Source organism: Eschrichtius robustus, chromosome 9 (genome assembly GCF_028021215.1).
Source record: "Eschrichtius robustus isolate mEscRob2 chromosome 9, mEscRob2.pri, whole genome shotgun sequence".
Lineage (NCBI taxonomy): Eukaryota > Metazoa > Chordata > Mammalia > Artiodactyla > Eschrichtiidae > Eschrichtius > Eschrichtius robustus.
This window is the reverse complement of record NC_090832.1, coordinates 68,114,108-68,127,309: the sequence shown is the minus strand read 5'-3', so window position 1 is coordinate 68,127,309 and position 13,202 is coordinate 68,114,108. Positions and strand designations below refer to the sequence as shown.

The 13,202-nt window shown below is 41.7% G+C and overlaps 1 protein-coding gene across 2 annotated transcripts in view; it reads right to left on the bottom strand.

Moving 5' to 3' along the window:
* Positions 1-13,202, bottom strand: part of BACH2 (BTB domain and CNC homolog 2) — a 360,151-nt gene that overhangs the window by 74,052 nt on the left and 272,897 nt on the right. For both annotated transcript variants that reach the window (XM_068551454.1, XM_068551453.1), the window contains exon 4: positions 9,395-9,649. In XM_068551454.1, the coding sequence (XP_068407555.1) occupies positions 9,395-9,637 (243 nt within the window). In that variant the 5' untranslated portion in view covers positions 9,638-9,649. The remainder of the gene's footprint in view (positions 1-9,394; positions 9,650-13,202) is intronic.

Here is a 13,202-nt window from a genome sequence, read left to right as displayed (position 1 = left end):
GAGAATTTACAAACAAAGATAAGACAAGTGAGCTCACGCCTCTTCTGAAGTCAGATGATTCTCTCCTTTCCAGACCAATCTGCCTCCCATCTCCCTGGTCTTTCCCTACCTCTCAATCCAAACGTCTCTCCTCTCGTTCTGACCTGCAGGATTTTTCTTCTCTCCCTCCAGCAGGAACCTAGAAAAATTCCAAGACCATCAACCTGTAGCACAGGCTAGGTCTCCAGAGATCATCCAGTTCAACTCCATCAATGTCCAGAAGGATGAGCATTGTTGAGCTGAGTTGGCCCACTTGCTCAGGAGATCCTATCCTCTCTCAAGTCCTCAAGAGCATTCTTTTAGCGATTGGCCTTCTGTCTGCCATATCAGCAAGTTTTCTGTCTCTTTTGGAACTTTCCCATCCGCCCAAGTATGAGTCAGGATGGGCTTTGCTGTGCAAACAAATAAACACCAAGTCTTAATGGCCTAACATGAAGGTTAAGTCCTCATTCATGTCATAGTCTGATGCGAGTCAGATGGCTCTGTTCCAACAGTGACTCAAGAATCTGGGTGGTATGATAAACTGACTCCTTTTTTACTCATGTAGGCACTGTAACTTTCTACAAACCCTTTTGCTATTAATACAGAAGTATATAAGAGCAATAATGATATTCACACTTGAACTCAATGATCTTAAACTATTTCCCCCATTATTTCTTAAATAAATGATAAAACAGAAGTTAAAAACACTAAATAACCCTAAATGCTAAAATATGTTCACTAGCTATGTTTAAGAAAATAAATGTTCGACAAAGAGAATAAGGTAAATTATGGTATGATTATGCAATTGAATAGTCTGATTATTAAAACTGCAATTGCAAAGATTATGCATGGAATGGAATATGAGTTGACACGGGAAGATTGTATGATATTCTGATGTTAACTAATAAAATGCAATATATAATCTTGCAATTCTATGACTGCAGCCATTTAAAATGTGTATACATAAAGAGAATATTGGAAGGAAACAGGCAAAAATGGAATTAATTGTGTTTCAGCTGGATTAGTGTTTAAGTTTTTTTTAAATTGGTTGTTTTAAAATTTATTTTTGGAAAGTAAGATGTAAAATAAAATAAAACATAAATCTCTAAAAAAAAAAAGAATCTGGGTTTTGGTTCCATCACCTAGGAGTTCTCTGACACCAGTTCAATGGATGTGAAAGAACACCAAGAACTCACACTTACTTTTAACTGCCTCGGGCTAGAAGTGGCACATGACTCCTACTCATGTTTTATTGGTTAGATCTAGCTACCCAGCAAACCTGATTGTAAATGTGGTCTTCCTGCGTGTGCAGGAAAGAGAGGAAAATTGGATATGAGTGAATATTGATCATCTTTAACATCGAGGGCAAGTGTGCTGGAATTTCTTCCTACTTAGAAAAGAAGCCCAAAGGAAACCTCTTTTGACTCTATTTCCCTCCAGTTACTGGCTCACCTCTTTGCTCCCTTTAACTCAAAAGGCCTCAAAAATGTAGCCTACATGAGCTTCTTCAAATCCTTCCCTTTCCCTTCTCTCTAGAACACAGCCCAATTGGTTTTTGCTCCTATTGCTTTCCCAAAGTGCTCAATGAAATCACGAATAGTTTCCAAATTGCTGGATGGTCAATTTTCAGCCTTCACCTTAGCTGCCTATCAGCATCATTTGACATTGTTGATTACTCTCTCCACCTTTCTTTAGCTGGCTTCCAACACACTAAACTCTTTTTTGTTTTTCCTTCTACTTCAATAGTTACTCTTTCTTGGTTTACCCTGCTGCCTCATCTTTTTCTCCCTGACCCCTTAGTTCTGAAAAGACCCAAGGATCAATCCTAAGACCTCTCTCTCTTTTTGTTTTTTCTGTCTACACTTATTCACTTGGTATTTGTATCTGGTCTTGGGGCTTTCAATATCCCCAGTACTCTGGTATTAAAACTTCTATCTCCAGGCTAGATTTCTCCCATGAATTTCAGCCATGTATATCCTACTGTGTAGTAGACATCTCTACTTAGATGCTAACACGCTTCTCAAGCTTAATATGTACAAAATAGAACTCCTAATCCTGCCCCACTCCCACCACCTGAAACCTATTTCCCTCACTCTTCACCAATCCCAGCTAACAGCAACTCCATCCTTCCAACAGCTTAGGCCCTAAACCTTGGAGTTATCCTTAACTCTTCTCTTTCTCTTCCATCCTACATCCAATCTATAAGATAATCCCATAAGCTCTACCTTCAAAACATTACCAGAGGGAATTCCCTGGCGGTCCAGTGGTTAGGACCTGACGCTTCCACTGCAGGGGGCCTGGGTTTGATCCCTGGTTGGGTAATTAAGATCCCGCAAGCCGCACAGCCAAACAAACAAACAAAAGTTTGCAAACTTAAAAAAAAATATTACCAGAATCCGACACTGATCACCACTGCACTGCTACCACCCTGGTCCAGGCCATCAGATCATGCCTGGTTTGTTGCCTCAGCATCTTAACTGTTTTCCTTGCTTCTGCCCCTGCCCTCTTTCAATCTATTTTCACACAGCAGTCAAAATTATCTTCTCCTGGGAAAACCTCCAATGGCCTCCTAGCTCATTCCAAGGAAAGGTAATGTATCCAAAAGGTGCACAGCCTTGCCCCGATACTTCTCTGACGTGCTGCCTCCTATCGACCTTTTGCTCATGTTGCTACCGTGTGTCAAACAGGCCAGGTCCACTCCATCCCCAGGGCCTTTTCCTTGCTATTCCTTCCACTTAGATCACTCTTCCCCCACATGTCAACATGGCTGTCTTCCTCACCTTCTTCAGGTCTTTCTGCAAAAGTCATCCCCCAAACAGGCCTTTCTTGACCACCCTAGTTAAAACTGCCATACCTGAACCCTGACGTTCCTTAACCCCCTTCCCTGTTTTATTTTCCTCAATGGCATCTAACAAAGTCCATGTTATATTTATTTATTTTCTGTCTCTCCTTCTCCCCCACTGGAATGTAAGGTCTGTTTTGTTCACTAGGTTCACCCAGCACCTAGAACAGCGCGTCCTGGTACAGTCTTTGATAAATACTTGTAGAATGAATGAATAAGTGAATGAACGAAGAAACAGAAGCTCAAAGAGGTCGACCGGCTTGCTCAAGACCCCATATGCAGTTAGTGCCAAGGTCCCGATTATGGTTTTCCCAGCCTCTCATGGCTGATGCTCCTCAGTTCCTAAAATTGGCCTGTTCTTCTGAGTTTTGTCTAGGTGATTAATGAGGGGATGCTAAAGGCTTGGCTCTGTGCTTTGGGGTGGGGGAGTGCTTTGCACTTCTTATCCTGGTCATGCCACTTCCCAGAGACCTCACCCCCTGCTTCCCGCCAAACCTTCCCTCCCCCTAGAGTCACACTCAGGCTCAGAACGCTCTGGGCATCCTGTGCTGTAGCGTTGAGTACTTTCTGTAGTATGACATCCTGAAAGGACTGTCCAAAGACAGTCACGACTGTCTTATTGTTTCTTTAAAAAACTGGGCCTAAGCCATTCCAGAGACATTAACAGCTTTCATAGCCTCTAAAAACTTTCAGACAAGAAGATTCCATAATTTCCTTGCTGGCCTCTGTGCTCCTCAGTACTACGGCAGGAACATTCTTTACTATACCCTGTGGTGGAGACTTCACAACAAATGCTGTGTTTCCAGAGTCCCTCTGGGTCAGTTTTCCCTTTTGTTTAGCACTACAAAAACAAGATTTGTCACAAAATGTTGGACGAGAGAGAGAAAGAGAAAGATAGAGGGGAAGCAAAAGATAGAGATAGTGAGTGAGCAGAAGTCTGAAATATATTTTTACCTCTGAAAGCATAAGTTCCGCCTAAGGGGCCATACATACCTCTACCCTACAGCCATTCCCTGCATGAACCCTTCCCCTTCTATACAGAGTGGGAGGACCCGGAAAACAAGCCCAAAGAAAGGTGCCGGAGGCTTGGCAATAAGCTCTCCCTCTTGTTTGTTTATTTATTTATGACAAATAAAAATTGTATGTATTTAAGGTACACAATGCGATGTTTTGACATATGTGTACCCTGTGAAATTATTACCATTATAAACAAAATAGCATATCTGTCACATCCCATAGTTATCCTTTGTGTGTGTGGTGAGAACTCTTGAGATCTACTCTCTTAGCGAATTTCGAGTACATATTACATTATTATTATTTTTTTAAATATAAATTTATTTAATTTTGGCTGCGTTGCGTCTTCGTTGCTGCGCGGGGCTTTCTCTAGTTGCGGCAAGCGGGGGCTGCTCTTCGTTGCGGTGAGCGGGCTTCTCATTGCGGTGGCTTCTCTTGTTGCAGAGCACGGGCTCTAGGCGCGTGGGCTTCAGTAGTTGTGGAGCGTGGGCTCAGTAGCTGTGGCTTGCGGGCTCTAGAGCGCAGGCTCAGTAGTTATGGCGCATGGGCTCAGTAGTTGTGGCTCTCAGGCTCTAGAGCGTAGGCTCAGTAGTTGTGGCACACGGGCTTAGTTGCTCCACGGCATGTGGGATCTTCCCGGACCACGGCTCGAACCCGTGTTCCCTGCATTGGCAGGCGGATTCTTAACCCTGGCAGATTCCCACCAGGGAAGTCCCCATAATACGTTATTATTAACGTTATTATTAACTACACTCACCATGCTGTACATTAGGTCTCCAGAACTTATTCATCTTATAACGGAAAGTTTGTACCCTTTGATCAATACCTCTCCTTTTGCCCTACCCTCCAGCTTCTGGTAACCACCATTCTATTCTGTTACTATGAGTTTGACTTTTTTTCCTTAGATGCCACAAATAAGTGAGAATGTGCAATATTTGTCTTTCTCTGTCTGGTTTATTTGACTTAGCATAATTTCCTCCAGGTTTATCCGTGTTGCTGCAAATAGCAGGATTTCCTTCTTTTTTTAAAGGCTGAATAATATTCACTTGTGTGTACGTATGTGTGTGTTTATATACAGACCACGTCTTCTTTATCCATTCATCTGCTGACGGACACTTAGGTTGTTTCCATGTCTTGGCAATTGTGAATAATGCTGCAATGAACATGGGAGTGCAGGTTATCTCTTTGAGATAGTGATTTTATTTCCTTTGGATATAGACTCAGAAGTGGGATTGCTGGATCGTATGGTAGCTCAATTTTTAATTTTTTGAGGAACCTCCATATTGTTTTCCACAGTGGCTCTACTGATTTACATTCCTACCACAGTGCACAAGGGTTCCCTTTTCTCCACATCCTGGCCAACACTTGTTATCTTTTGACTTTCTGATGATAGACCTTGGCAATAACCTCCTTTCAGCCACTCTTCCCTAGCATTCTGGGTGAGAGTCGACCAGCCCATCAGAATGGGGTTGATGGGCAAAGCTGCACCCCTTTCCTGCCCTCTGTACTCGACACACCATAACCTTAACATCATGCTTGTGATGCCACTTCCAGCATGGCCGGCATCCAGCCTAAGCGGTCTCTGTGACCATAGCCGAGGAGGTGCTCATTGAGGCAGCTTGAATCCGAAGGAGCAGAGCAAGAAGGGCCTTGCCACGCTTGGTACACGACCCACTTTCTCTGCATCTCTTAACACGAAATACACTTGCTATTACAAACCAAATGACCTGTTTCATCAGTGAACAGAAGTACTAAGGACAATGCCTTATCTCCTGCTATTTGCTGACACACATTCCTAGGTGTGCTTTTCCATGAGGAACCAACACTCAAGTCACAGAAATCCTAGGGACAATCTGTCATGCCAGTTTAGGAAAAGAAAAAAAAAGCAAGACAATTCCATGACTCCTTGACTTCCAGGAGGAGGCCTCTATTTTTGCCTCTCCCGTTTTCAGCTGAGAGGCTACACCGGGACTCTGGTCGGCTCTACTCTGTGGGTAACGGCGTTGCCCACCGGGAGTCAGGGCGTGGGGCTAGAACTGCACGAGTGGACAGTGGGTGCAGGCTGGGGCCGGCTTTGGCCTAAACTGACAGAGCAGGGGAGCAAAAAGGGTAGCGGTTTGTATCCGGAAGTTTCCTAGTCCAAAGACAGAGCTTTCAGGGACTTTCCTGATGGTCCAGTGGCTAAAGCTCCGTGCTCCCAAGGCAGGGGGCCCGGGTTCGATCCCTAGTCAGGGAACTAGATCCCACATGCATGCCGCAACTAAGAGTTCGCATGCTGCAACGGAGGAGCCCGTGTGCCGCGACGAAGATCCCACACGCGCAACTTAAGACCCAGCACAGCCAAATCAATAAATAAATATTAAAAAAAGAAACATAACCCAGAGACGGAGCTTTCAGACTCAGCCATGCCGGCCCCTGTGAAGCTCAGCAGTTGGCCGGGCAGGGAGCGCAGAGGCGAGCCAAGAGTGAGCAAGGCTGGGACCGGGCCAGAAGGTGATTTGAATTCGTGATGGATTACGATGAAGTTTAAAGATTTCCAAGGAGCTAATCAAATGCTTTTTCTTACATCATATGAACCAAATGCCAGTGAGTTCCAAGCAGCTACTTTCCAAGGTAGTGTTTGGGATGTTTGTTTATTCACCACTTAATTCAAATTCTATGAAGTCATTCACTGAGCTAAGTGGGACAGCATCTGAGAGCCTGCAAGGACCTTTCAGTGTGCACACGGCAAGGAGAGAAAACAATGCCCAGCGCCTGGGGCCCCAGGAGGGGCCTCTGAGCAGAGGCAGAGGCTCCTGGAAGGAGGCCTCAGAAACAGTTACAGACCCACAGAGGAAAATGCCACATGGGGGTTGGCCTGCATGCCCATCAGCAGGATGACTGGAGCTGGGTTACTGAAAATACGAATTCACGTTTCACAGGAAGAAAAAAAAAAAGTGTCTAGTTATTATCTGAAGGTTTCAGGTACATGAAGAACCAGAATGTTTTAATTATTTGGAAATGCAGATGATGTAGGAACAGAAATCATTTTACACAACTAGAAAGAAAATCAACACTTAGCAAATTCTCACTTAACTGGAACACTAACAATCAAAAGGTCAAACAGCAGATTTTTGTGTGGCATCTACACACTCTTAACTTCAAAGAGTGCCCAGTGCCAAGGAAATAAGTGATTATCAGGGATTTGATCTAAAAAGAAATTTTTAGGTTAGGTTTTACTGCCTTGGTATTGTAGTATGATAAATAATTTAAGGGCTTCAGCATTTTAGGGGTTTTTACAGGTAAGAACTGTGGCTCAGAGAGGTTAAGTGACTAGATCAGGATCACAGAGCTAACTGGGGGCAGGCCAGGGTTTACGGCACAAGGTCCAGGGAGTCTCCAGATGGGGACCGCAGTCATGCAAGAGAGACTAAATTACATAAATTATGGTTTTCATTTGTAAATATATTTTAACGTAATCTCTTTTTTTTGTAAATTAGTAAAAAACATATATGAGGTGACTCTCAAACAGATACAGATAATAAATTAACTGTAAACTCCACCCCCTCCCTAAAACCATTCTGGATAATTGGAAGTTTGTCAGATATTTTCAGAGAATTCTAGAGTTAAAGTAAATTCAAAGGCGCGCTTGCTACCCCTCAAGAGAAGAAGAAAGAGTCTTATATTTGACGAACACCAACCAGTTTAAACGTAGTCTTTTATATTTATCCTCTCACCTAATGACGGGTTAAGTATTTGCCCATTAATGCAGCTCAGGATCACCAGTCACACCACAGCTGCCATTTCTTGGCCTTCCCACATCACTTGGTACATAAGCATCCCTCCCTCCTCCAGCCCCAATTACATTATCTTCAACTGATTTGTCCTTTTGTTTCTAGTATTAGGATCTTTCTAGTTATCTACTTGCCAGTGGTGTGAGGAGTAGTAATGGAGCCCTTCACCTGGGTACATAACAAAGAATATTCATGTGAAACTGCCTATGTAGCCCTCACTTTGCCACTTTCCTGCTCTGCAGGGGTAACAGCAGACATTTCTTAACAGGGGACTGGACCTAGTGACCCCTCTGACCCCCTGTCTATTTTTGTCTTTGTTTTTTTTTGGGGGGTATAGATGGATTTTTTAAAATTGAAGAATAGTTGATTTACAATGTTGCAGGTGAACAGCAAAGTGATTCAGTTATATTTATGAATATATATTGATATATATATATTCTTTTTCAGATTTTTTTCCATTATAGGTTCAATACAAGATATTGAATCTAGTTCCCTGTGCAAATAATGTTGTCTTAAAAGTCTATTTTGACTGGTATCAATAAAGCTACCCTAGCTTCCTTGTTGTTTATTTTATATACAGTAGTGTGTATGTCTATTTGTTTTTTATGTTGAACTTGAATGTCTTTCTGTGGAGCAGCTGCCTGCCCCACCACGTCCTACTTCTCATACACAACCTGCTTTACTCATTTATATGATTTGCCAGGCCTCTGGAGACACTGGATCTGGGACCCCTGAGACTTAATGCTACTTGTGCCCATTAGCACCTCCCTCAGGGTGACCAGGTCTTTGGTTTCTCCTAGGGGTGCTGTGAAGAGCTGCTCTGTGGATCACGGCACAACTCTGGGTCTCTCTTCACATAGACTACGAACATGAGTTGTACCCTTGAGAGTTGTGCAGTGCACAGCCTGCACAACTGTCAGTGGCAGCCCTGGTGTTGTAGACCGTGCTGGGGCACAGGGAATGATTCTGGCCTTGAACACAAAGCCTAAGGCTGCTCAGTGTTACCCTTAGTCCCACAAAAATGAAGGGGAATCAGGATGATAGAAAAAGAGTAACTGTATAGACAGTTCAAAGGGGTGGCCAATTTAATGGTTTGTCGGCATGAAGCCCATCCTTTGAGTTCTGGCAGCTCAAACCATCCAACTGTATGTCATCTCTGGACAGAACAAGTCCAGCTACTAGTGTCCCCAAAGTACAGAAGTGACTGGACTCCCTGAAGTAATTAAGAAACCTGAGTAGGGTATTTTCAACGATGGTGAGAAAAAGCAAGTTTACACTTCTTAGAATCTTACTATATTAACTGTGAAAATGACTGCCTGCTTTTACTCTTCCCCCTGGGCAAGGAAGGTGCTGTGAATACTTTCATTCTTTTACTCTCAAGGGAAATCAAGTGTTGCTTCAACCATTTGAAAGAGAAAAATCATAGCAACAGTCCCAGTGATTGAGATCCCACATGTAGGACTGTACTAAACTTTGGGCAAACTACTCAAAACCCGAAGAGTAAGTGAACTAGAAACTAGGTGGGGCTGTGAGGCACAGGTGAGGTTCAGATTCATGCCTCTGAGACGTGAAATGCATCCAATAGAAACTGGCTCTGCCGCAAACCTAACGCGTGGGTGACTTGATCATCAGCCCCCGAGCAGGGATGTGGCACAGGTCCTACCTTCCAGGTCCTCCTCAGCCAACTGTCTCCAAGTCAACAAACCTCCGTTAGCAACTGCACGAACAAACCAAACTACTGTACCTCCTCAGGCAAGCTGACCACCAAGTCATTTCTCGTCTGTCCAACCAGCGCCTGCCAGAAGTATTCACTGCATGCGGCCAGCACAGCTCGGTGGGCCCGGAACTCCTTCCTCTCCACGATCAGAGTCACGTCACAGAGAATATCCTTTTTGCGCTGGTCATTGAGGCCCAGGAGGATGTTGGTGCAGTGGACTGTGGACTCATACACATACATGGGGGAGTCAGGCTTCTCATCCACAGACATGCCGTTCACACCCTGAAAGAAAGCAAGCAAGCCTGGGTCATCACGGCTCCCTGAGTCAGAGAGACACGGTGAGAAAGGATGCTGAGCGCCTGGGCGTCACCGCCCTGAGCCAGGGCGAAAGACACAGAACTGCCCGTCAGCATCTTACGCGCAGTTAGCACTGTGAGCTCAGAAAACATCTGGAAGGTTGTGTTCTGTGGCTGACTTCTCTCCTTTCCTCTTACTGAGTCCTTTTACCACGCGGAAACAAAGCCAGGTCTTTTAATGGAACACCCAAAACATTCAAAACGCATACCTACTTTAAAACTTGGTCGTTTTAATTTTGTTAGTGGACTGAAAGGGAACTTTCACACATACAGAGTCCCAGTGCAAAGTATTAACTGAGCTTTGTGTTAAGAGGAAATGACTCATTCTGAAGTATTGGCAGTGCTGCCTGGATGAAGCACGTGTAAGTTCCTAGGCTGAAATTTGGCTAAGATGCCAAGCAGAGTAAATATCTAATCACAATACGTAATTTAACAGGGGAACTAAACGGAATGTGTACGAAGGAGTGGATGTAGCCAGCTATCTAGCGCAATTGCCCTCTGCCACTTCAAGACAAAGCATGGCCACCATGATGCTACTGTTGTCATGAAAGGCTCTTGAAAAGAAGTGGAAGTGTGCTGCTGTTATCCCAGCAGACTGGATGTACATCCTCTTTAAGGAAACACAATATATTGCATCAGGAGTCAAAAAAACAGATGCATTCAACAGTGAAGATTACTTTTACGAAAGGGTTCTTTGCTTTAAAAAGTGTCCACTGATGTATTGATATTTAAAAAAAAAAATCTAATTAACTTACACAACAGTCTTCCAGTAATATTTACACAAGTATGAATTCCAATAGTGAGTCTTACTTTCTTTTTGCTTTATTATTATTTATTTTTTAAAAGAGTTTTAACATACAATAAACTGCATATACTTAACACTGTGCAACTTGATATGTTTTGGCATATATATGCAACAGTGAAACCATCATCACAATCAAGACAATGAACATATCCTTCACCACCAAAAGTCTCTTTATGTCCCTTAACAATCTCTCCCTTGCACCTCTCCATTCATCTATTGATGGATATTTGGGTATTTCCCAGTTTTTGGTTATTACAAATAAAGCTGCTATGGATTAGTGTATAAATCTCTGTATGAACAAATGCTTTCACTTGTCTTGTGTAAACACCTAGATATAGAATGGATGGATCATTTGGTATGTGTAAGTCTAACTTTTAAAGAAATGGCCCTGTTTTCTAAAGCAGTTGTGCCATTTCACATTTTCAATGGCAGTGTATGAGAGTCCAGTTCCCGCCCATCCTTGTCACCACGTGGTATGGTCAATCTTTCTAATTTTGGCCATTCTAATAGGTACACTGTGGAATCTCTTTGTGTTTTCAACTTGCTTTTCTCTAGTGACTGAAGATATTGAGACTCTTTCATGTGCTTATTTGCCATCTATTTATCTTCTCTGGAGAGGTAGATTCTTTGCCCGTTTTATACTGTTTTTTTTCCTTACTATTGAGTTTTGAAAGTTCCTTAATATACTTAATAAAAGTCCTTTATCAGATATGTGATTTGCAAATGTTTTCTCCAAGTCTGTAGCTTGTCATTTTATTCTCTTAGCAGTGTTTTTCAAAAAGCAGAAAGTGTTCATGTGATGAAGTCCAGTTGAGCAATTTTTTCTTTAATGGATCATGCTTTTGGTGTCATATCTAAAAAAATCTTTGTACAAACCAAGGTCACATCTTTTGTCAGATTTATAACTAGATATAAATATTTTTAATGCAATTATAAATGGTTTTGTTTTTAACTTAAATTTCTGATTTTTCATTGCTAGCATATAGAAATATAACTGATTTTTGTATTGATCTTGTATCCTGCAACTTTGCCTAACTTGCTTATTCGTTCCCATAGCCTTTTTTTTGGGGGGTGGGGTGGGAGGTAGATTCCACAGATTTTCTATATAGAAGATAATACTGTCTGTAAATGAAGACATTTTACTTCTTTCCCAATCTGGATGATTTCAATGTCTTTTTCTTGCCTTACTGCATTGTCTAGAACCTCCAGTACAATGTTGAGTATAAATGGTAAGAGCAAACATTCTCCCCTTGTTCCCAGAGTTATGGGGAACATATTGAGCTTTTCACTGTTATTTATGATGGTAACTATTGGTGTTTCATAGAAGCCCCTATCTAGTTGAGGAAGTTTCTTTGTATTCCTATTTTTCTGGGAGGTTTTTTTATTTGTTTTTCAAATCGGGAATGGATGCTGAATTTTGCCAAGTGCTTTTTCTGCATCTATTGAGATAGTCACATAGTTTTTCTTTTTTAGTATGTTAATAATGTAAATAACACCGATTGATTTTTGAATGTTAAACCAACCTTGTATTTCTAGGATAAACTCCACTTGCTCATGATATATTTGCCCTGTTATACATTGCTGGACTCAGTTTGCTAGCATTTTGTTAAGAATTTTTACGTCTATGCTCATGAGGGAGATTAGTCTGTAGTTTTCTTTTCTCATATATTTTAAACCTGGTTTTAGTATTAGGGTAATGCTGGTCTCACAAAATGAGTTTTGAAGGATTTCTTCCTTTTCAATTTTCTAGAAGAGTTTGGGTAGAACTGGTTTTTTTCCTTAAATATTTGGTAGAATTTACCTATGAAGTCTTCTGGGCTGGAGCTGTAACTACAAATTCAGTTTTTAAAACAAATTCAGTTTTTAAAATTCTAACTGCCTCCCAAAGGCCCCTCCTTCAAATACCATCACATTAGGGGTTAGGGCTTCATATGACTTTTGGACAGACATAAACATTCAGTCCATTAACAGCTGGTAATGAATTCTTTCAGTGTTTGTTTCTCTTAAGAAGTCTGTTGACTTCATTTTTGAAGTTATTTTTGTGGGCTATAGATTCTACATTGACAGTTTTGTTTTGCTTTTTTTCCTTTCAGCACTTTGAAAGATGTCTGTCATTGCACTGTCTTTTCATGTGCATGGTTTCCAATGAAAAATCTGCCTCATCCTTACCTTTGTTTCTCTCTACATAATACATCTTCCCCCCTCTAGTTACTTTTCAGATTTTATCTTTATCACTTGTTTTGAGCAATTTGATTATGATGTGGCTTGGTATAGTTTTTTCATGATTCTTGAGCTTCTTAGATGGGTGGTTTTATAGTTTTCATCAAATTTGGAAATCTTTTAGCCATTATTTCTTCAAATATTTTTTGCCAAATGTTTTTCCTGTCTCCCCTCCTCTTCTCTTTCGGGGAGCTCAGTTACATATATATTAGACCACCCGAAACTGTCGCACAGCTAACAAATGCTCTGTACATTTTCTATTTTTGCTAGTCTTTTTTTTTTTTTTCTCTCTGTGTTTCATTTTGGACAGTTTCTATTGCTAGGACTTTAAGTTCACTAATCTTTTCTTATGCAATATGTAATCTGCCATTAATTCCTCTCACAGTTAATTTTCAACACACAAATTGTGGCTCTCACCTCTAAAAGTTCAATTTGGGTCTCTTTTTGTTTGTTT